Source organism: Filicampus tigris, chromosome 14 (assembly GCF_054856515.1).
Source record: "Filicampus tigris isolate MCC_2025a chromosome 14, RoL_Ftig_1.0, whole genome shotgun sequence".
Taxonomy (NCBI): Eukaryota; Metazoa; Chordata; class Actinopteri; order Syngnathiformes; family Syngnathidae; genus Filicampus; species Filicampus tigris.
In genome coordinates, this window is record NC_141230.1 from 14061178 (window position 1) to 14083574 (window position 22397).

The following is a 22397-nucleotide window of genomic DNA, read 5'->3' on the forward strand; positions in this document are numbered from 1 at the left end:
GCTCCGGCCTCCCTGTGTGGAGTTTGCATGTTCTCCCCGTGCCTGCGTGGGTTTTCTCCGGGCACTCCGGTTTCCTCCCACATTCCAAAAACATGCATACTCTAAATTGCCCCTAGGTGTGATTGTGAGTGCGGATGTTTGTCTCTGTGTGCCCTGCGATTGGCTGGCAACCAGTTCAGGGTGTCCCCCGCCTACTGCCCAAAGACAGCTGGGATAGGCTCCAGCACGCCCCGCGACCCTTGTGAGGAGAAGCGGTACAGATAATGGATGGATGGATGTATTCTCCACAGTTTGATATAAAAGAGGAAAATGTGAATTTGGTGGGCAACAGGAAATATGTGTGCAAGAATAATTATTTTGAACGAACTGGGTGTACAAGATGACCCGACTACGATCAAATGCACAAAGAGAAAGTACTAAAAACTTGGACTCAAACTTTATTTTAAATTGCATGCGCAATTTGCTGCTGCTTTTTATCACTTCAGCTGTCACTTTGCTGTTTCTGCTCAGCTCATTTATCTTCATTGGCACCTGAGGGGAGAGATCAAACGCAACATTTAACATAAATACTTGTTGTGCTCCTTTCAAAGCCATAACGACTAAAGAAGAGTCCATAAATAAGGTCTGAATACTAATGTTACGTGTTTGTTTGCACTCGCATTGATAAAGCCTGTTGATTTTCAGCTTGTGACTCAGAGTTGATGCTTGGCCCAGCTTGATATGCTTGCTGTTCTTAGGAGTGATAGTAGACTCCCCATCCTGAGAGCAGGAATACCTGAACATAATAACAATAAAAATTTAACAGATGTACAATAAAGCTTTTTAAATGTCACTTACATCCCAAAATGCAAGATGGAATATAGTCATAGGGCAGGTCCAGTGTCATTTTTTAATTTTTCAAAGTTCCTCAAACTATCTATTTGAAAATGAGAGAAATGACGATTGATACAGTGGTATCGTAGTTGCACATGGAGAGCGAGGTAGTGGTTCGCACGGCCGGTTCTGGTTTCAAATCTCGGCTCAGGCCTTCCTGTATTATGGCTTCCTCACACATGACAAAAGTAGCCATCGGTGAAGAATCTAAATGTTCTATAGGCTTGAATGTGAGGGTGTATTGTCCTTTTTTGTGAGACTGACTGGATGGCTAGTTGGACAGAATGAAATTACAGTTAAGAGGCAGGGTGTGCAGTCCCCCACAAGGTGATGCTGTTTTTCCTTGTTTTAGCCATCCAGTTTTTGTCCCCTTATCCTCTCTCGGGTCCAAGGTTATTATAGTTAACGAAAACTAACGAAATAACTTAAAATAACAAAAATTAAAATTGAAGAAACATTTTTTTCATGGCCAACACCTAAGTAATGCACACACGTACACATGTTGGAATGGCTTGTTCAAAGACAACAGACTCTCCAAACGGAGGCTCTCATCCTGATTATGGCTGGATGTCCACATGGTCACGCTGGTGAGTGCGAGGAAAAAAACGGACACAGGTACCTTTCTCTCTGCTCTCCATCCCTTTCTCAACCAGCCTTGTCTCTATCTCAGCTATTCATTCAAAAAACAAAGTGTTGAAAAAAACATTTCGCATCTATTTACACTAAGATGCAAAGAAAGATACGTACAATATTCAGAAAGGCAGTTACGAGTGATCCTGCCACAACTCTCGCCTCTTCTCACGCAGTGAACGAAGCAAAACACGTGGTTTGTAGTTTAAAATGTATCTTTTTTGCAACACCAGTCCTGGAACTTATTTTTAGGCAGAGTTACACGTCACTTGTTATCAAAAATACATGTTCAGGGTAGGGCTGGGTGATGGATGATTTTATTTTACAAACAATTCTTAGTAGCTTTTATAGATCAATGTGTGTCCCCGCTGATGTACACTACACTACAACAACAAACTTGGCTACGACTACTAGAGAAGTGCTAATGAATGCAGAGTCAGTAGTGCCAACTGTCATTTGGTTGCGACCAAGTGTGAGAGCACCTACACTAGTCTTGCTTCGCTGTGTTTTGTGCAAAAGGCACAGTTGGATAAATGTTGCGCCTTCTGTTACGGCAATTTGTTTATACACTGTTTGTGTAAAAGAGGCTATTGACGCATCTTACTTCACCAGTAAATTTAAGACTGATTATTGTTATACAAGTGGTTTGGAAAATGAATGAATGAATGAATGAATTTAATATTAACAGTGTTCAAACTCAGGGGGTCCACTGTACCTCTTTTGAAGTCAACAGGAGATCATTTAACAACTTACCTTGGACATCTTTTGACTTGATGATCATGTCCATAACCTTCCCATGACCATGTTCCTCACCTATACTTAAAAAAAAAGAATTGGCTCAAGTCATTCTGTGTGTTAGCAGTGGAGTCAATTAATGTAGATGAATTACCTCGGATGCCTCTGGATCTCCATTTTGGGGTGACCACGAATTTCTGCAAAGGGAAAGACAGATGAAGTGGGTATTCTGTTCAACTTATACCGTTTCGTGTCCTCATTATGATTAAGGGAGAGCTAGATCTTATCCCAGTTGACTTTGCAATTGACTTAAATTGGCAATCGAAAATTTGAAGTATTCAATTGAATCGTTAAAATCACAGTCTCTACCTGAGCCTGTGTGACTGAGAGACAAAGGGCAATCAAATATATTAAGATAGTCTGCTCCATCGTTGGGAGTCCAGGTGTTCTTTCACTACAGTCAACATGCTCAATTTTTTCCACGGTCCCAATCACAGTCATTAGCCAGAACCAATTAGTATGTGTGGGAAATTATAGTGGTGCTATTATTTGTTAGTCTTCTCCCCGAATTAGTAGCAATATTTCGTAGACAGCTAACAGTAGAATAATGTGATGTAAGCGTGAGTGTAAGAGCAACTGGAGTCAAATGACACATCTTAAATGTAATGACAAGGTGTTTGGTATACATTTAAGGGTTTACAGATGGCAAGTATGACGTAATGAGTTGAATTTCCTTAGGATTTAATTATGACTTTTAAACAAAAGTGTACCGCCCGAACAGGGACTTGAACCCTGGACCCTCAGATTAAAAGTCTGATGCTCTACCGACTGAGCTATCCGGGCTCTGCTGAGACAGATTTTATGTGATAAATTATACTGTATTATAAACCACGACGAGGAGCCTAAATTCGCAAAGATAGATAAAACTCTTTGAAGGGCCGGGAACTCCTTTGAACCGAAAAAGACTGAAAGTTAAAGCTTTCCTTCTAAGCATAGACAGAGACATCTGCTGGCACTTTTGAGTGAAGGCAGTGATTCGATCGAGAGTTTGTCAGATGCAATCCGCCAACACCTAAAATAAAAGTTATAAAAAAACGCTACAAGTACATATTTTATCAGTATTTTACATTTTAAATATTATCATTTCATGATAGTAGGATAAAACAAAAGAAAACGTTGGTTTTAACGGTCTAAACATGCACATACCGGCCAGTGAAGGCGCTATTAAAATGTCTGCGTGGCGCAACGTTTCCAACTCAAACGAAGAAGTGACTACCGGTTTGTCAACTGACGTCAACGTAATGCAATAGTGTAACTTTCGTGCCAAAAAATGGTAAGTACTTTGGTTTTAATTATGAATTGGATTCTCTATTAAATATGAATTCATCTGTGATTAGCTGTTTTTAATGTTGGACATTAACCTCTTGGATATACATTACGCACGGATTTATGTATTTAGCATTGGTTGGATCCATCTCAATCAATGATTCGCTACAAACCAAGACGTGTTTTGATCGCATTTTGTCTCAAACAGCACACACATACACAACGCAGTATTTGTATCATCTTAAACTGTTAAAATTTCGACACTGGCTTCCTGTCAGTCAGAGATTCTAAAATCTCAGTGCTAGTCTATGAAGCTGTAAATGTTCATGGACTTAAATTCCTGAAGACCTTGTAGCTCCCTATGAGACTTCCAGACCCCTCAAGTCTTCGGATGCAGGCTTTTACTGAGTCTTTTGAAGAACCAATTGTTGAAGCAGCATTCTGTTTCAATGCGCCTCAACTGGGGGGCAAAAAGACCTTCGTGAAACTTTATTGTTCACTGCTGCTTTTTCATGAATCAAAATCATTATTCCATCTTTTCTCCATCTGTTATTTTGTGATCTTAACTTGATAACATGTGTGTTTTAGTCTTTTTTTTTTCTGTTTTCTGTTAACATTTTTATGTTGGGATTTGTTTTTAACCTGCATTTCTTTGCCTCCGTAAAGCACTATGGATTCTCACAAATAAACTTGCCTTGCCTTAAACGCCTCTTCATCGTATGACGTTCCAGGTGTTTGGCATGAAGCCGGTGATTCGAGACCACTGCTCCATATTTGACTTGTCCTCCAAAGATGAGGCCTTAACAGGACTGAGAGAAGTTAACCCTATCTTAAAACAAAGAGCTAACAGAGAGCCGGCCACAGAAAGTATATAGAGTGTTATATTTGCATAATACATGCGGTGTTAATCATGAACGGTTGTCATTGTTGGACTTCACTGCTTTCAGAGTTTGAGGATAAAACGACCAAGGATGTCGGAGAGGTCTCGGATAAGATGGCCTGCTCTGCCTGCAGGTGCTCCTTCATTAACCGTGAAGAACAGGTAAACACTTTTACGGTGGAAGCTCTGTTCACAAACATTTTTGGATCACAAACAGTCATAGAGTGGTCATCGAAGCTCACTTTTTCTTTTACTCATGTTGCTTAAACATCATCGCTTCCATGCGTCACACCTTGCTGGTATTTATTTGATTTTTGTTTTGTTTTTGATTTTCTTTAAATTAGCCCTTAAGTTAAGTGTTCTTAGGAAGCCTAAACTTATTACTCGTGGTAAAATGGGAATAGCCAAATATGAGAGTAGTGTTTGTGATCTCGCTACGCAAATTGACAAAATACTATTCTGTACTATTGTAATACTACTAATAAATCTAATTTGTATGATTTTTCTCAACACCTGAGAGAGACAAGTTAAAAAAAACAAAACAAAACCTTAAACTGAATGCAGTTGAGGTGGTGAAGTCTTCTCATGTTTCCCCATAAATCCCCTTCCATTTTTTGCCTGTTAACTTGTCGTTTTTCACTGCGTGGCCACACAGCATTGTTTACATTCACCATGGATACTACAAGCCCAAAATAGCTACCCCACCTGACAATTTAATGCAGTTCCCAAAGCTGCATTGCATTGTGGGATATGGCAGCCATTTTGGACTAGCATGGTTAACCATGGTTAATGTCAAAGGTTTTGTATGCCACAAGGCTAACCAACTGTGTTATTGTTAAGTGTGCTTTTACTTATTTCTCTATTGTGCATTATTCATTTTTAAACATCACTGACAGAAGTAAATATAAATTCATTCTAGGGCTGGAAAGGATTCACTTCCATTCATTTCAATGGGAAATTGAATCATGGAACAAGTTCAATTCATAAACCAAGGTTCCGCTGTATTTTCATATCATCGTAAACGTTATTGACATGAGTTCACAAAACAGACGTGTTTCTCAAAATTTCAGATGGAACACTATAAGCTCGACTGGCATCGATTCAACTTGAGACTAAAGATTTCAGGGAAGCCGCCAGTTACCGCAGAGGAGTTTGAGAGGAAGACTGGAGCTGGTAAGGGAAATCCTTCAGTTTAGCTCACGTTGGATATTATGTGTCGCTTTTACTCCCGCCTACTGTTTTGTCCTTATCGCCTCTCAGGAGATTTGTCAAGTATCTCGGGTTCAGAGTCTGACTCTGAGGAAGAGAAATCAGATAGGGATGAGGACGAAACGGGCTGGAGCGCCACTGGTGGGGATAATGACAACTCAGATGATACTAGCTTGATGTCTGGAAGGCTCTCCAGCAAAGTGGTGTTCCAGGATTCAGCGGGACAGTACCTGTCTGTCTACCGCTGCATTCTACATGCAAAGGTAAGGCTGAGGACCAGGGTGGAAGACCCTTTTTACCTAAGTTTCTCTCAGCGTTATATCATATTTGTGAAGAAACACGCTACAAAGATTGACAGCTTTTAACTTGTATTAACGATCATTTTATTTGGTCAGTCAGATGAAGAGCAAGGTTTGGAATTCTTCTTAAAATCCATCACCAAGGGGACACTGTGGATAATCCTCATGACAGGCGGTGGCCATTTTGCTGGCGCTGTATTCCAGGGGTAGGCTTATTTTTGTCACCTTCTTAGTAGGGATGAACTTATCAATTGATCAAGTGATTCTTAAAAAGTATTTCAATTGTGTGGAGTGGGCTGGTGATTAGTTCTGACTTGAAGGAATTGAAGTAAAATGGGGTACACCAGATTTGCAGAGGTGCGGTTGTTTCATTCTCAACTAATCTAAAGAAGTACAACATGACATCAGCTGTGGGAAGTTGAACTGTATCCATGCCATACCTCCTACAGGCAGCATTTATTCTGCTCACTGATAGCACTCTGGCATGGAAACAGGAGTACAGAACACTCAGAGAATACTGTTAGTTTATGATTAAAACTTCCCTATAGTCGATTGAGCGTGTACTGTCAAATGCCCATCTATTTCTGAAGCCAACAGCTCCATAGTTTTCATACTGTCCAGTGTTTCCTAACATTATTGTTTCCTTGCTTCCTCAGGAAAGAAATCCTTCAGCACAAGACGTTCCACCGATACACCGTGCGCGCCAAAAGGGGCACCGCCCAAGGACTCAGGGATTCTCAAAACCGGAGTCACGCACCAAAGTCTGCGGGAGCCGCTCTGAGACGCTACAACGAGGCAGCGCTAGTCAAGGCAATTACTGCACAATCTCTGTAGTTTTCCAGTTTTGCCAGCCTCTTTGGAAAAGGTCGCACAAAAACCTAGAGGTCAAACCGCCATCAGCATAGTTTGCCACTTTTTCTCAGTGAGGACCTTAAGTATTCCTTCACATGTTTTTTTAACACTTTTTTTTTTCTTTTTTTCAAATTTGACTTTCTTTTTATCGGCATCTAGGCTGACATGCTTCCACTAACAACATGGCGGCGAACAGAGTGGAGCTAGTAAGATTAAATTGTTGTCAACTAAGAGACTTTACTGAGCTCTCTTGAGTATTTTTTTTTTAATGTGAAAAAGAAATAGATTTTATTTATAAGGTCATATCACCCGGCCCAAAGTGCTGGTTTTCATCAATGTGATGATAATTATAGAACCTGAAATTTGACTTAATGTTTATTAGGAAAGTGGGTCACGTCTCTGTCCTGGCTGCTCAGTACAAAATGGCTAATTGTGAAGTTGTGTTTCGTCTTTATGTGAAGCCTCTCTTCCGAAACACAATCCACTGAATGTTCATTAGCAATTAACTTTCTTTTATACTTGTACAGCATGAACGTAAAAGACTGTTAAACTGTTACATATTGTACAGTTAGTAATTTTCGGATTAGGAACAGTTTGACCTGAACAGAGTCATTCAATTTCCATTATTTCTTTTGGGAAAAAAAATATGAAAATGTGAATAAAGTGGAGGGCCACAAGTATCCAGAGATGAAATGTGTTAAATCTTTGAGGCTTTACTGTATTCAATTCAAGACAAAACTGAAGTGATTCCCCCCCCCCCCCCCCATGCTTCTTCATAAACCAGTGCTCACTTTTTCTACATTTTTACAGGACATTCAAGATCTGTTGGTGACCTGGGGAGATCACTTAAAGGAAGCATCTGCAATATTTGTCCGAGCTCCAAGCTACAATAAGACAATCTTCTTTGGCAGCCGCACGAGTCCGCTAGACAAAAAGGATACCAGAGTCCGCAGCATTCCCTTCGCCACACGCAGGGCAACATTTCGTGAAGTACAGCGGGTACACAATGCGCTATCCACGGTTCAGGTTTATGGTAAATAGAATTATTTCTCACTTGTATAATGTCGTTTGTGTATAACATGGTTTTGTCGCACAGATATGTTGCATGAGATAATAATGTCGACGCAACTTCTTGATCCAGGGAAGGACACTGACATGTCGACTTTCATCAGTGTATCAAAAAAGGCATGGAAGAAGACTGTCCAACCTGCAGCATCACTGAGGACCGAACAAGAGGAAGGTGAGTTCCAGTATCAGAAACCGCTCTATTTATGACTCCGTGCACTTCTACACTGCTACAAACTGCAACTGCCATCATAAATGTATTGTTAAAATGTTTCTGACAGTGTCTGTCAGAACTGAGCTGAATTTTTTCCCCTCCAGGACACATTGTATTAAATGTTGGGGTTCCCTTTTGGTTTGTGGCCAGATTTTAACATTATTAAAAAAATAAATAAATAAAACTCAACACTCAGTCAGATATTTGAAACCAAAAAATTAAGACAAATTTCTTAGTCGAATTAGATTAGTTGACATTTTAATCAAGATAGACAATTTTACACTATCAATATAAAACAGATTGCCATTACTTTACATTACTATTGTACTTAGCCGACTGACGCTAACTTTCAGACAGCAACGGTATTCGTAGGAAGCCGTTACAAGTAACACTTTAGACCGTATTATGCCTCTCAAACCTGTTATTTTTGTACACACAAGGTATAATATTGTTAGTGTTATTTTTTTGTAGGTGTGTATTAAATTATCGTGACTTGGTGACATGCCCTTGTATTGGATCATGAAAGGTCACAAAGTGTGTTGTTATACCACTAGCATTATAAATTTCTTATTTGCACCTCAGCGGAAGATATTCAGAGCAGCTCAGATGGGGAGGAAGGAGGTGAGATCCAACTTGAGATGGTGGAGTCAACCATTGGAACACAGGACCTCAAGGAGTTTGACATCCAACCTTCCAGACATAATAGGAGGAGGTGGAGGAGGAGGAAGAAGAAAGAGGAGGAAAACAAACAGGAAGAAGGTGGTGCGCATCACGTTGGAAAGTCAAGCATTTGGTGTTAAGAAATTTGTTACAATAACAATTATTTTTCAGATATGGGAGACCTCAGTAACACAGAAGTAGACAACATCGATGAGGAAGATGACGCCCCTCAGCAGCAGACACTACCAAAGAACAAGAGTAGAAGGAAGAAACAACCGGAGGGTAAGTTTGCACTCGTTATATTGCAATGGCACCTCTCAGTGGAAATTCTGAATTTGAACAATATCAGACACACGAAACACTGTCTGGCGTTTGCACCACCATCACATGAGACCTTAGTTCAGTAAGCGTCAAAGTTTTGGATTCAGTCTTTTTGGGGTTCTTTTGTCATACTTATTCCAAAAGAAGGAAGTCTATTAAGAAACACATTTGCCTTAATCATAAACATTTCTGTAATATTGTACTTGTGACAACGCATTTAAGCGTGTTGTCCATTCTACGAACATGTCCACTTTTTGCGATGCTCCCTCTGGTATTTTGAAATAATCGGCGATTCCGTTCTTTCAGTCAGGTGATGTGACTTGGGTCTCTAATCAAGACTGACTGGCTTTTCGGTGACTGTTGATGGATGCATAATTTAACATATGCAAACAATTACTACGATTTCCCTTAGAAGCAGTGGAGGACACATCATGTGAGTACAGCCTGAGGGATGCCCTGTTCACAGCCTGCAAGGTTGGCGATGCGGATGCCTTGTGCCGTCTCCTCCATCTTTCCGAAGAGCCGTCAGTTAGCCAGGCTGTAGACACTGCCAGTCCTTTGACGCTTCTTAATAAGCACATTGACTCTTCGGGGTTCACTTGGCTGCATGTTGCGTCAGCAGCCGCTCAGAAGGCTGTAGTCAGGCTGCTGCTGGATGCTGGAGCTGACCCGGCATGCAAGTAGGAATATCATTTATTTGAATTTAAAAAGTCGCCTAAAACTCTGTTTATACTGTAGACGTTTGAAGGGACTATTAATCCATTTTGGAATAAGGCTGTAACACAATGTTGTGTCCGCAGTGATAACAAAGGGCAGACCCCATATAACGTCAGCCCCGACAAGGACACGAGGAATGTGTTTCGTAAATACATGGGTGACAATCCTGACAAGTATGACTATAACAAGGCTCGGGTAAGAAGATTAGCTTGTCGACTTTGACGCATGCACGCAAATGAAACGGACTTTTAGCATCTTCGCTCCTCAAAGGTACCCGGGCCATTAACGGCGGAGATTGAATCGATGAAGACGGAGAAGAAAAAGGCTCAAAAGGCACTGAAAAAACAGCGTGAAAAGACACAAAAGGAGGAGAAGAGGAAACAGGAAATGGAACTGGAGGAAAAGAAGAAGTTTGCATCGTTGTCAGACCGGGAAAAGGTGACTTCTTGGACATGTTTATGTAATGCTCATTTTGAATCCAACATGTTGTAAATGTTTCTTTTTAACATCAGAGAGCTTTGGCAGCTGAGAGGAGGTTGGCAGAGCAAGTAGCTGCAACCGGAGCCAGCCTCGCCAACATCAAGTAAGAACGTGCGTGTCCACGTCCGAAGGTGACACAAAAAATATCAGTTTTGTCCCTTTTTGTGTTGCTGCATGGTCTATCGCCAGGAGGTGCTGGCAGTGTGGAGAGTCTCTGCTGGGCAAGATCCCGTTCCAGTACTTGGATTTCTCCTTCTGCGCCCCTCGCTGCGTGCAGGCACATCGCAAAGCTAATGCTCCAGCAGGAAAGAGCTAAAGACCCTAAAAGGAAGGAACTTCGAATATGGCTGTGTCCCGTTGAGGTTTTGTAAAATATCAATTTTAATCACCGATCTGTGTTGAGCACAGAAAGTGCAGATTTAAAAGCATCTGTATTGTAAAAATATTTGAATACTCTTTATAAAAGATTCAGTGTTACCGTCTTGGTGTAAAACTAAATTGTCATTGTATCAATGTTGGACTGTCAAGTGCTAAACTATGAAGGAGCAATAGGGCCACACTGGGGGGAAAAAAAAGTCATATTATGAAAGGAAGTCATTAGTTTGTTGTCGTTAAGAATATGATCGCGATATTACAAAAAGAATACTCCATGTTAACAGTATTAGATGACTCGGGTGACATCGGGGTATACCCGGGAGCTTCTCTACTACTTCGTATTTGAGAGATCGTGTGCGATCACGTGAGATTTCTGCCTCAGAGGACATCGGCAACATGTGGTGCTCTGTTGAGATTGGAGTATTGAAATCTGTTAAATGCAAGATTATTTTTTCTTAATCTTTATGTGTGGGGATTGCCAAAGATAAAACATATTTTACGATTTGAAAGAGGCTTAATTTATGTAAGATTCGGACTTTCCCAAAAATAATATAAAATACGATTTCAGATGAGGACTTTTATTCTCCTGCCTCGGTCATTTCTGAATACTTGTGGGAAACAACACAAATTTAATAAACAAGAAGAGTCCAGTTTTCTCAATTCAACCATTGTGGTTGAATCCATCCATGACCTGGATGACTAACAATATACACAGACATAAAGAAAAAACACAATTTTCAGCAAACACTTTGGTATTTCTTTTCTTGATACAGTGACAATACTGTAAGTTAAAAATGACTTGGGCTATTAGGCTAACAAAAAGCGACTTTAGTATTGTAAGATTCAAGCGATTTTTCTTGAAAATATGCAGTCCAACTGTTTTCTTGTAATATTGTCCCTACCAACCATTTTCTCAAGTAAACCGGACTTCAGAATCTTTCCACTTGATTCCTGTCCAGGTTTCGTTTTCACTGTGGCCCTAACACTCCTTTGTACAAAACAACAGAGATAAAGATAATAAAATCTTTAAAGACGGCGACAACAACCATGTGCTGTGTATGATTGTTTCAAACCGGAGCGTCACAACTTTTCAGCGGCTTTGAGCAGAGGTCGGTCCATGAAGAGCACCTTTAAATGTATCGGCGCCCCTTCCAGCTCCAGCACTGTGATGTTGTTGGGCAAGGTAGTGCTGAGCAGGGGTCCGGGGACATAAAGGGTCTGCTGCGGGCCCCTGGCTGGCCAGTATCGCCCCAGATTGACACCATTGATCCAAACCTGACCCTAAGAAAAAAGGTGGCTCAAGACAGGCAAATATACTTTAAAACTGTGTCATACTACCTTTGTCCATTCGTTCAGCTTGAGAAAAGTGTCCCACGCTACACCACTGGGCTGCAGTGTTCCCATGTAGAAGGTGGGTCCAATTGATGGTCCGTTTGTTCGGTCGTGGAGGTTAACCGTATGGGGCCATCCAGCAGCAATGGCTCCATCAATGTCCAAAGGGTATATCTTCCAGTCGGTTAGTACATCTTGGCCCAGGAGTAGGTTGCCGATGAGACCCTGGAATTGATGCAATTTGCCCTCGAAATCATTACTGTTATCTAAGTCTTTCCTTAGTGGCGCCTTGTGTAATAGACACCATGTTTCAGTTACATGCTTGATTCATTCACCGACTGTACAAATGAATGGCTCTGCTCGACCAGGCGCATCCCTTTTTCTCCTCATAAAGTAACATTGAAAATGTCATTCTCAGTTCAAAGACAAGAGTTAACTGCGGAGCCATTTTGAATGTCGTTGCTAACCAAAACAGCAGCCCTAAGACAAACTGCGAGACTATTCTGCTTTGATTCGTGCCGTTTTGCTGCAAAAATACGACATTTGGTTAGTTTACAGTTTTCTATATGACACGTAAGTAAACAAAATGCCTGCAAAACATATTGCATTGACAGGCTTTCACGTTCAAAGGACAAACAATGTATTGTAGCATAGCCTTGCCTTGTAGTCATTGATATGGCTCCCAAAGTTAACTCTTCCCATATTCTCCACAAGGATGTCCATGGTGTCCCCCTGCCGTCCGATAACGTTCATCACCAGTACGGTGTCTCTCTCCAAGAGACCCTGGAAAACCTGTTCATACATTTTGACCAAAAATAAAGACATTCAAACTTGATTTGACTTTGTCTTGCACCAGAAGATTATTGTGAGGGCTTACCCCATTGACGGACACATACGCACGGTCACGAACGCCGTTCGTGGGTGAGACGAGTGGCATGGGCTCTGTGAGGTCCCGGGGCAGTGTGGTCTGATACAGCATGTAGCCATAGAACTGAAGACAAATGAGGCGTTAGCTTTGCGACGCACCAACAGCCAGGGGACTTCTCTCCGTCCCAAGAGGGACGCTACCTGTTTGACCTCCTCAAAAGTCAAAGGGTACTTCGATGGAACAGGTCCCACAGAAAGGGTGTCCAATAGACTGCTGATGTTGCCCACCTGGGGGAAGAAAGTGTTCGCATGAAAAGGCAGAGCACCAAAACCACCAAGAAAATTGGTGATCTATAAAATCAATCAGTGGACGACTGCAAACTCGCTGTAAGCTTTTCAGATTCGTATGAAGAATACAAGAGAGATAGCTGTAAGCTATAAATATCAAAATGATAATAGAAAAAAAAAAATCATGAAATATTTCTGTGTGGTGAAGTTTCACTTTTTGAATTGAGTTACTCAAGTACTGCAAATTTCTTTTCTACAATTGTCTAATTCATTGAGATGCACCTATCAAAAATGGCTTCCTGGAAATGATACGCAGTACAGCTTGTGGTGTGGCAAATAAAGTGCATGGAGGAGGTGTTAAAAATATACCTTTGTTAGCATCACAAAGCCGTAGGCGAATTTGGGAGTAGTCGGTGGCATGGGTCCATGCGGAATGGCCTTAAACTGCAGAGAAAATAACAACGCTAAGTTTCACTACGTGCACAAGCATAGTTGGTACATCAACATTGTATAGGTGGCGTGTAAATCCATCGTACTGTTTTAATGACATCTCGGATGGCCAAGAGCTTCTCTGTTGGGTCCCCCGCCTCCGATAGTGGGGCGTCGTAGTCGTAACTCGTCACCACCGGACGGAACTTGGTGTCTTGGTCAGCGCCTTTGCAGGAAGAGTGGCAAGAGATGAGTGACAAAGAAACACAGACATGATTTTAAATACTGTACCGGTAATTGTGAGCAGTGAATTTAAACCGCACCATTCCAGTAGCCAAAGTTGGTCCCTCCTTCAAACATGTACCTGCGGGGTAAAAAGTAATTATCTAATTGGAACGCAAGTGCTGTATGTAAATAAATCTGATTCCATTTAAATGTCTGAATACAAATGCCTGTACTAGGGTTGGTTGATTAGTCAATTTTATCAATGAATTTGAGGTTATAGGACAATTTTGTGCATGTTCTTGCTGACATGCACAGTCAGTGTTCAGAAAACAGGTCAGCCGTGATTGGTCGTTACCTGAGCCCTGAGCAGTGATGTCGTTTTCAGTCGACAGAAGTGACAAAATGGCTTCCCCCCCAGAGATGGCTAAAAACAGGTGGATTAACTCTTATTCCACAAACGCAATATTTATCAGAATCCCTTGTTTCAACTAGTGGGCTTGCATAGAACATATTCTTGAAAAAAAATATGTTTGGGTTGACTTTCAAATTAAATAACCAAAGGGGAAAAATTTCATTGGAAATCTAAAGTTGGGCGGAAAATCAGATGTGTTAATATAAATCCCTACTGCTCATCCTTCGCTTAACTGCCGTAAATTGTTTTCAAATTCAAACAAAATGGAGGCCAACCTACAGAAGAGATTGTGTTTGACTTCAGGTTCTACAGTGGAGAAAAGTTTTGAACATTTGTGTGGACGACATACATGTTGACGTTGGCGCCCATGCTTAGCATCTCTGCTAACCCTCTGCTGACCTTCTGAGTATCAACCTTGGCATGCTCATCACCCCAGTGGTCCAACCAGCCAGTGTAATACTCTGAATTGACCTGCAACATCATCAAAAACATTTCACTTGTGTGCTTTTGTACACGTCACTAAATACTGCACCTGTAACTTTCTATTACAACTAACCAAAGGACCTTGCGGTTCAAACCGCCTTTGCCTGTTGAAGGCTTCAGTGATGTTGTCACCTACAGAAAAGTGCAAATTGTGACTGTCTATCAAAATATGTTCTACCATACCAGACCATCCCCCTGCAAATGTGAACCTGTGCCAAAGTCGACAGTAGCGTATAATCCCTCCAGAGTCCCACATGTCATTTCCTTGTCCGTGTTGCCATCAGTGGTGAACAGTACGGTGTCTTTGCCAAGAAAAACTCGCAGCAGAGTCCGCAGGTGACGCATGTAGTTGTAGTCACAAGCGTAGTAGCTTCCATACTCGTTCTCAACCTGACAGTGACAGAGGAGGCAGCCAACGGAACGGATTTGGAGACTTGAAAATAAACCTTCAAAACTACTGCAGTTATTCCTTTACCTGGACACTGATGATGTTTCCTCCATTAACATACAACCATCGCACCATTTTGGGGAGGAGAACAGCAAACCAGTTAGTGACCGCCTGCAAATAAACTGGAGAAGAAAAAGTCATTTGAAGATATCAAGCAAGCAAAAACAATAACTTGTAATTTATCATATTTGTATGTTGTACCTGTATTAGCAGCACGTAATTTAATGTTGTTTCGTTGGAGTAACCATGCTGGCAACCCACCCTGTAAGAGACACATTTGGGTTACGTCGCCGCCGTTAGGGACAGACTTCAGTCGTAAAGTGAGGATGTTTTGGCATTATCTTAGAGCTTTGTGATGGTGACGGATTGACTCTTATTAATCTATCCTGTGGGATGTTTCAAAATTCAAATCAGAGGTTGGTCACGGTTGGATTGTGTTCGACACAAGAGAGTCCTCTATACTTGACGGTTATATGGATGTTGACAATACAAACGGCAATTTCTCACCATCTCCCATTCAGCACAGATGTACGGGCCTGGACGCAGGATCACCAAAAGGCCTGTTTGATTGGCCAGATCCAAGAAATGCTCCAAATCTCGGTCCCCTGTGAAGTTGTGGATCCCCTCCACTGTTTCATGGAAGTTCCAAGGAACATATCTACACACATGTAAAAAAAAAAAAAAACATCTGATGATGGGTATACATTATTGACGTCGAAGCTGTTTGTGATTCTTGAGGCTTACATTTGGATAGCGTCGAGTCCTGCCATGTACATCTTGAGCAGCCGATCCTTCCAGTAGAAGCGTGGGATCCGAGAGTAGTGAACGCTCCCTGAGACGTACTGAAAGGGCTGCCCATCTTTCAGGAAACAATTGTTTTTATAGTCTATTCTAAAGGATCTCTCGGACGACAACTGCAAGCAAAGGGGGGAAGTATGTATTCTGCATATATTTAGAAATATTTTTTTCAGCAACACCTGTGCAATAAACTCGTAAAGGGACGTTTTAATACATAAGAATAAATAGTACAATATACAACATAGCAATTACTAAGATCTAGCACTGTTATATACCCAGAGATAGGACAAAGGAATAATTATTATTGATTTCATAGATAGGTTCCTTTAAGTATTTAAAAGAAAATTCTACACACTGCATGTGCAATCTTACCCCTAGAGCAGTAGAGCACACACAGCCCACTGTGACGAAGAACAAGACACTAGTGTACATTTCGACTGCCTTTCGCCGTCTCCCTCTACACAAGCCAAAACATGTCAATTTCTACTGTGTTAAACATCACATGTGTTTAAAGCATAGCGCTTATGCTCAGCAATTCAACAAGTATGAACTTTCTAGTTTGCTGTTTCCGAGCAGAACCATGCTCTGTCATGTGATGTAGTGTGCGTAGGAGATGGGGTCTTTGCGCTCGTAAATAGATATCACTGTATACTCATAATTGTGCGTCAATGTCGACGCCATATTGGATGTGGTACAGTTGAACGATTAGAAATGTCTCACATTTATGTGCGTCTTAGCTAAATCTCATGAGTGACCTTTCAAGTACATTTCCGAGTATGTACTCGTTTAAAAATTTAATTCAATAACTTTTACATCTCCTTTAGTATTTCTTTACTTTAGGAGTAGAAAGACAACAGTTGATGTGATTATAAATATTAAATTTTTATATATTACGTTTTTAATGATGACTTTCATTTTTGGTGGCTTTAATTCCTCAAATATATTAGTTTGTATGTGAACGGGTGAATAAGATACTTCAATTTGTAGGTTGTCGGTGTCGAACTGCAGTCCACTTACTCGCATTAGGGACCAATCTGACACATTCAATATGGCGGACGCGCTATCGTATCCCAGCAAAGGGTGCACAATTTTACAAATTATTTTAACTGCGTTGAAATATTTAAAATACACAACACAATTTTTTACTTTTGCTGGGTATACTGAATTTGTATGGCGAGCTTGTTATCAAATGATAATACATTTGTTTAAAAAAAAAAAAAAAAAGACATGATAGTGATTTATCCTTCACGGGCACAAGATGGTGCTCAAGTAACGCTGGTAACAGACAGGTCAACAGGACAAGGTAATTAAAAACGTGGTTTGGTTGAACATGTTGGTGTTTAAATATACTGTATAATGTTTATTGCTTGTTTAATGTTGTATGGCCTATATGTTTCTGCTGCAATGTGTATTAAAGGAGCAATTGTTTGAAGGTTTGCAATTGTCGTAATTTTATGATAACTTCCATTAGCCCATCTATCGTTTGACTTTCGGGAGAGAAACAATTATATAGCTTGACGAACGTTTTGGTGCTCAAATATACAGTGTTTGGTTCGCTATTGTTTTATGTGTCAGTTTTACAGTTGGATAGAGTTAGAGCACACACTGGGCAAAACTTAAAAATAAAACGTTTAAATGTGTTTAAAAAATTTTTTTTTAAATATATTTTCACGTAAGTGATCAACAGGGGTTCACAGTCCAAAAAAACACAACCACAAACACATTCAACAAATGATGAATAGAAGATGTGAGAGAACTCAAACGGGGATCCACAACATACTTTTGCCACATACTCTTAGCAGTTTAATCAATATAGACGACATCATTTCTTACGCGCTGTCATTGCCGATCAATGAGAACGATACCATACTTTTTAGCTGTCATTGGCAGTCAATGAGGGTGGCGACATCCATTGAATGCCTGGACATACATTGAATTTCAGATGTTTTATCAATAAGTCAGATGGCTTTGGGATGACACATCTGCCTCATTCTGATAGTTCATTGTGATACTGTGAATGCAGTATTGTGTGACGTGGGGGGGAAAATGTGTGAGAATGCAACCATTGGGGAAATCACATACAAGTAATATAGAAAGTAGTTGTGAAAGTAGTGATGCATCAGTCTGTCAAGGCTTTACATAAAACCCTCCAACTTTGTAGTTTACAGTCTTTCATTAGATTCCTCTCAATTTGTTTCTGAGAAAAGCGCCCAGCATTGATTAATAGTTATGTGATGCGTTTCACCTTTATTCCAGCTGCATGTCATCATACATTTTTCTACAAATGATTGGACTTGAAAAATGGTTGCAGCTCCTGTCATTAAAAGATCTGTGGCTGGGTGTGGTTGTTTTTCACAATTCCCAGTTCTCAAGCTCGGCAGCAAGACACATTTATCTTATTTATTTTAATCAGGATAAACAGTTAGGACCCTGCCCTTCATCCTTTTCCCACAGTGTTTTGTTTTCTAGGAGCTTATGAAAACGTTCCCATGTAAAGTTGTGGAACTGAACCACTTTAAAAGGTGGCATTTGTAACTTATTTTGAACACGTTCTATTCTGGGGCTAACCGTTTTAAAATGTGAAAAAAATGCTAAAGCCCTGTAAAGTGAAATCATATAAAGAGCTGTTCTAAATACATTATATGCCTACATGTTTGAAGATAACTGCTGAAAATGTGAAAAGATGTTTTGGGCGTGGCTAAAACAGGGCCAAGAGATGTACTTTGGTGTGTGGCTTGAGCACCATGACCCCATTTGATATATTCCAGCCACTGGAGGCTTTACGTATTTTCACGGCTAAAACATGTAGTGATGTGTAGGGTTAAGATGAAGTTGCATCCATTTTTCGGCAGGGCATGGTTTCACACATTCAGCGGACACACCCAGAGCATTTATGAAATAGCTTGATTTTTCTGTTTTGAAGCCTCATTTCATATACGTTGCAATTTTTTCAGTCACAAATTTGGCAGGATCAAACACTCTTCTCTGTGGTGTGTCAAAAATGTCAAAGAAGAAAGCAGAAGCAACAACTTGGAGCATAAATACTTTTTTTCCCCCTACCAACTCAGGCTACTCCAGCCGCGACTGTAAGCTTTGTTTTATAAAGTGATGGAGCCTGCTTAGATGAGAGGTGAAATGTCTCCTAAGACAACCAGAACAGTTGCGATTGATTCAATGTCTTGAGAATGAAATGACTTGGATGAATGAGAATCTTCATAGGCATGCTCCTCGTTAGAGAAGTATGGACGCATTGAACAGTTTGAGTTGTGCATTCAAAAACATTTTATTTCAAATGACCAAAACATTTAGTATAAAAGATTAGATGACATGACATTTCAGGGAATCCATAAAAAAAAAATAAAAACATTATAGGTTTAACGTGTGTGAAAATGCTTCATGATTATTGTTTGCTGTGTCTGTGACTGGTTGATTTGGCTGACTTGCCATAATGCCACGAAAACATGCCTGCTCGATTTCATTCTGGACTACAACTAATGTCCACGGATCTTGTATCTTCTTTAGTTTGAATACAATGTTTTTACCGAAGATTTCAAGTTCATCATCTTTTTTGTCCATCTCCAGAGTCTTCTTAACTGACTTGAGAAAATCCAGCGCGATTTCTTCTTGAGCTTCTCTTTTTCCGGAGTTGCGTTTCTCTCTTGTTGCTTCGATTTCTGCCGCCTCTGAAACAATCCCCGCTGACACGTCCGAGTCGGCCTTCAACGATTCTGTCTCCGCCTTCATCGACTCCATTGCAGCCTTCACGGATTCCGTCTCACTCAGAATTTGATGGACGTCACCATTTTCTTCAATTTGGATCTGGAATAGGAACATGTTTATTAGGCCGCGATAGTGCAGCTAACGCCACAGTCGGGTCTGTACTTCAGTTTTTCACATTGATATGACACTTTCCTTTTATGCGAATAGTTATTGACCACAACACTTTCAAATGGTTAACTGCCTTATTCGTTGGCTATGTGTACGCGGTAGTATAAATGATGTATAAAAACATACGAAAATTTTACCAAAATCCGAGTCACATTTTGCAGTGCCACTTTGCCTTGACTACTGGAATACACTGTACAGTTATACACATAGAAAGGAAAACAATAGAAAAGAAAACTTGGTATTTATTATTCATTTTGCATTTTTAAAGTTAAATTGATTGTGTAACAAGAATTTAGAAGTGTGGGAACCATGTCGGTGGTTCGCAACAGCGTAAAAGAGGCGCAAAACCCCCCCTAGAAACTGTACAATAAATATCATATAAAAGAATAATAATAATCATAATTATAAGTCCGACTCTACTTTGCGATTTTCACTTACTGCGGCGGGTTCTGTCCCCCATTAACCGCGATGAATGAGGGATCACTGTATTGGTTTTGTGCCATTTGTTGCCAAGGAACTATGTTGACGTGAAGGGTGCAGCTTCATTTAGTCAGGAGCCCTGTCTAATTTAAAAGAAGTGCTGCCATGTTGTGGTGTTTGCATTAGCAGACACACACATGCACTAACATACACTAACCCTAACCTCATAAAAAAAAAAAAACTTTGGCCCATAGGGGCATAGTGTTCCAGAATGTATACTGTAAAAAAAACACAAAGAAACATTGAAACCAAGATACAGCAGGGTTGTGAACGGTGAACTGTAATTGAACGAGAACACTATCTAACGACATAAATTGAATATGGATGGATTTTTACTCATTGTTATGGCAAACAAATGAAATATATATATATATTAATTATATAATAATACTCACATCCAAATTTGACACTCTTGTTTTTTTCAAATGACATGAAAGGAATGCCAAATGTTTGATGAACCATTCTTGTCGGATTGTCCGCCTTTTGACAGCGTTGCCTCTCAGCTGGACTTTCCACAGCCTTGCATACTGCGTTCGAAAGGAATGAATCCGCCTGGTAATTTCAAGTACTGAAAATAAACAACAGACAACACATGTAAATGTACATAACACACATATATACATATCTATCTATGTATAACACAATTACACACACAGGTACACACGTATATAAAATATAAAACATTCGCAGAACAACTCACCGGTTCGCACCTATTTGTCAATTATTCAATAACATTACTTATTTTATTTTAGCGTAGCCACTTATAAGGCAGTAAGCTTACAATGTGATCTGATGAGTTATTAAGTGTCCTTTGGTCCCTTAATAGACACTGTATTGTTTTAAGCCGCTATTATTCAGAAAATTGAATGAAGTATGATATTTACTGCATAGTTAGACATGTTTAGTGAATTTCCCTTGCGGACGAATAAAGCATTAATGAATGGTTGGATGGATGCCTGGAGAGCGAGGCGCAAGGGTGACGTAATCAAGAGGCGACAGCGCTGTAGTAGTTGTTGAACATGTAGACGAGCGAAAATAAGCGGTGTTTTATAGATTTTAGAAGCCCGCTCTAACTCGACGCACATTCAAGATTCCATCTATTAATATATTTGAACAGTACTGACAAACAAATAGGCTACTGCGCATGTATTATTGTGTAGTAAAACTAATTTAAACGTCTTCGACTTACACATACACGATTTAGGCGAATTTAACTGCAGAGGAATACCGTAGAATAGCAATAACAGGAACCATAATTACCAGATGTATCAAGAACCGACGCCATTGATATCAACGCATCCCTTTTCGTGATTCTGTTCGTGTATCCTCTGGCACTACAGTCATACAAACACGGCCGTGCACGCCATAATGCGATCAATTCTTCTTCCCTTTCTTCCGTCCAATTGGCCATTTTTGTTGTGGAAACGAACACTTCCGTCGTCTTCTTCCTCGTGTTTGATTTGAACTACGGTTGGCAACCAGCATTGAAGTGCATTAGTGCTATCTACCGGACTGGAGTATATGCATATGCAATTAATGAAGCCCCCAAAAGATTCTCGATCTTAAAACCGTGTTTATTTCCTTACTGATGTAATTTTGTGCAGATTGTAAGCATTCACGATTCACATTATTTACTTGCATTACTGCAAATTAAAACCTATCCGTTATGTTCAAATGTATTAGTAGCTTACAACCATCAGTCAACACCCCGAGACTGACTCTTTGCTTTCTTGGTGTTCCTCCATTTAGTAGCTCCCTCATTTCTCTTAGTCCAATTCCCTCAAATCCTAGGATTTTTTTTCCTGCTGCTTTAACTATTTTCTTTATTTGCTCTTTTCCCTGAACAATTTATTACGATCACCAAAAAACAATGTCAACTCCTACCATCAAATATTCTGTCTTCAATTTGCTTCATTCGTCTCCTGGCCCTGTCTTATTATACTGTTTGTTAGTTGGTTCGTTATTTATTTGTTCTGTTTTCCCATTTACATCCTTGGCGGATTCAGCAAATTCTATGCCCTCAGACATTTTAATCCGCTGACCTCGGCTTTTTTATTGGCGAAGCGGATGTGTTTTGCCATCCACAGTTTGAACATCTGAGCAGAGTAAGA

The 22397-nt window shown here is 40.3% G+C and overlaps 2 protein-coding genes, 2 long non-coding RNA genes and 1 other non-coding gene across 9 annotated transcripts; 1 reads left to right on the forward strand and 4 right to left on the reverse strand.

Annotated features, from left to right (window-relative positions):
* Positions 1-453: 453 nt before the first annotated feature.
* On the reverse strand, positions 454-5070 carry LOC147136465 (uncharacterized). 2 transcript variants are annotated; one of them, XR_015089598.1, is made up of 5 exons: positions 4259-5070; positions 2393-2435; positions 2257-2316; positions 660-775; positions 454-531 (listed from the first exon to the last, which is right to left on the reverse strand). It is a non-coding gene; the product is annotated as an uncharacterized LOC147136465 (long non-coding RNA). The 2 variants fall into 2 exon arrangements; XR_015089597.1 differs by lacking the exon at positions 4259-5070 and adding an exon at positions 3445-3492.
* On the reverse strand, positions 3009-3081 carry trnak-uuu (transfer RNA lysine (anticodon UUU)). The gene has a single exon. It is a non-coding gene; the product is annotated as a tRNA-Lys (tRNA).
* Positions 3499-11682, forward strand: ankzf1 (ankyrin repeat and zinc finger peptidyl tRNA hydrolase 1). Of its 4 annotated transcripts, none has more exons than XM_086051893.1 (16): positions 3499-3571; positions 4296-4431; positions 4512-4606; positions 5515-5617; positions 5705-5916; positions 6049-6158; positions 6609-6762; positions 7615-7837; positions 7946-8044; positions 8666-8845; positions 8915-9025; positions 9477-9744; positions 9865-9976; positions 10052-10219; positions 10294-10364; positions 10412-11682. In XM_086051893.1, the coding sequence occupies exons 1-16, from the start codon at positions 3569-3571 to the stop codon at positions 10575-10577; spliced, it is 2211 nt and encodes a 736-aa protein (XP_085908019.1). In that variant the 5' UTR covers positions 3499-3568; the 3' UTR covers positions 10578-11682. The 4 variants fall into 4 exon arrangements, with proteins under 4 accessions (XP_085908019.1, XP_085908021.1, XP_085908020.1 ...); XM_086051895.1 differs by having other exon boundaries at positions 10451-11682; XM_086051894.1 differs by having other exon boundaries at positions 8666-8842.
* glb1l (galactosidase, beta 1-like) lies at positions 11199-16519 on the reverse strand. The gene is made up of 16 exons (XM_086051898.1): positions 16291-16519; positions 15865-16034; positions 15628-15778; positions 15322-15382; positions 15148-15242; positions 14882-15062; positions 14746-14804; positions 14539-14660; positions 13876-13916; positions 13660-13778; positions 13493-13567; positions 13037-13123; positions 12846-12959; positions 12629-12760; positions 11975-12193; positions 11199-11917 (listed from the first exon to the last, which is right to left on the reverse strand). Exons 1-16 carry the CDS (start codon positions 16348-16350, stop codon positions 11717-11719), a joined length of 1887 nt encoding a protein of 628 aa, XP_085908024.1. The 5' UTR covers positions 16351-16519; the 3' UTR covers positions 11199-11716.
* Positions 16520-19176: 2657 nt separating this feature from the next.
* On the reverse strand, positions 19177-21761 carry LOC147136469 (uncharacterized). The gene is made up of 3 exons (XR_015089602.1): positions 21547-21761; positions 20682-20854; positions 19177-19737 (listed from the first exon to the last, which is right to left on the reverse strand). It is a non-coding gene; the product is annotated as an uncharacterized LOC147136469 (long non-coding RNA).
* Positions 21762-22397: the final 636 nt, after the last annotated feature.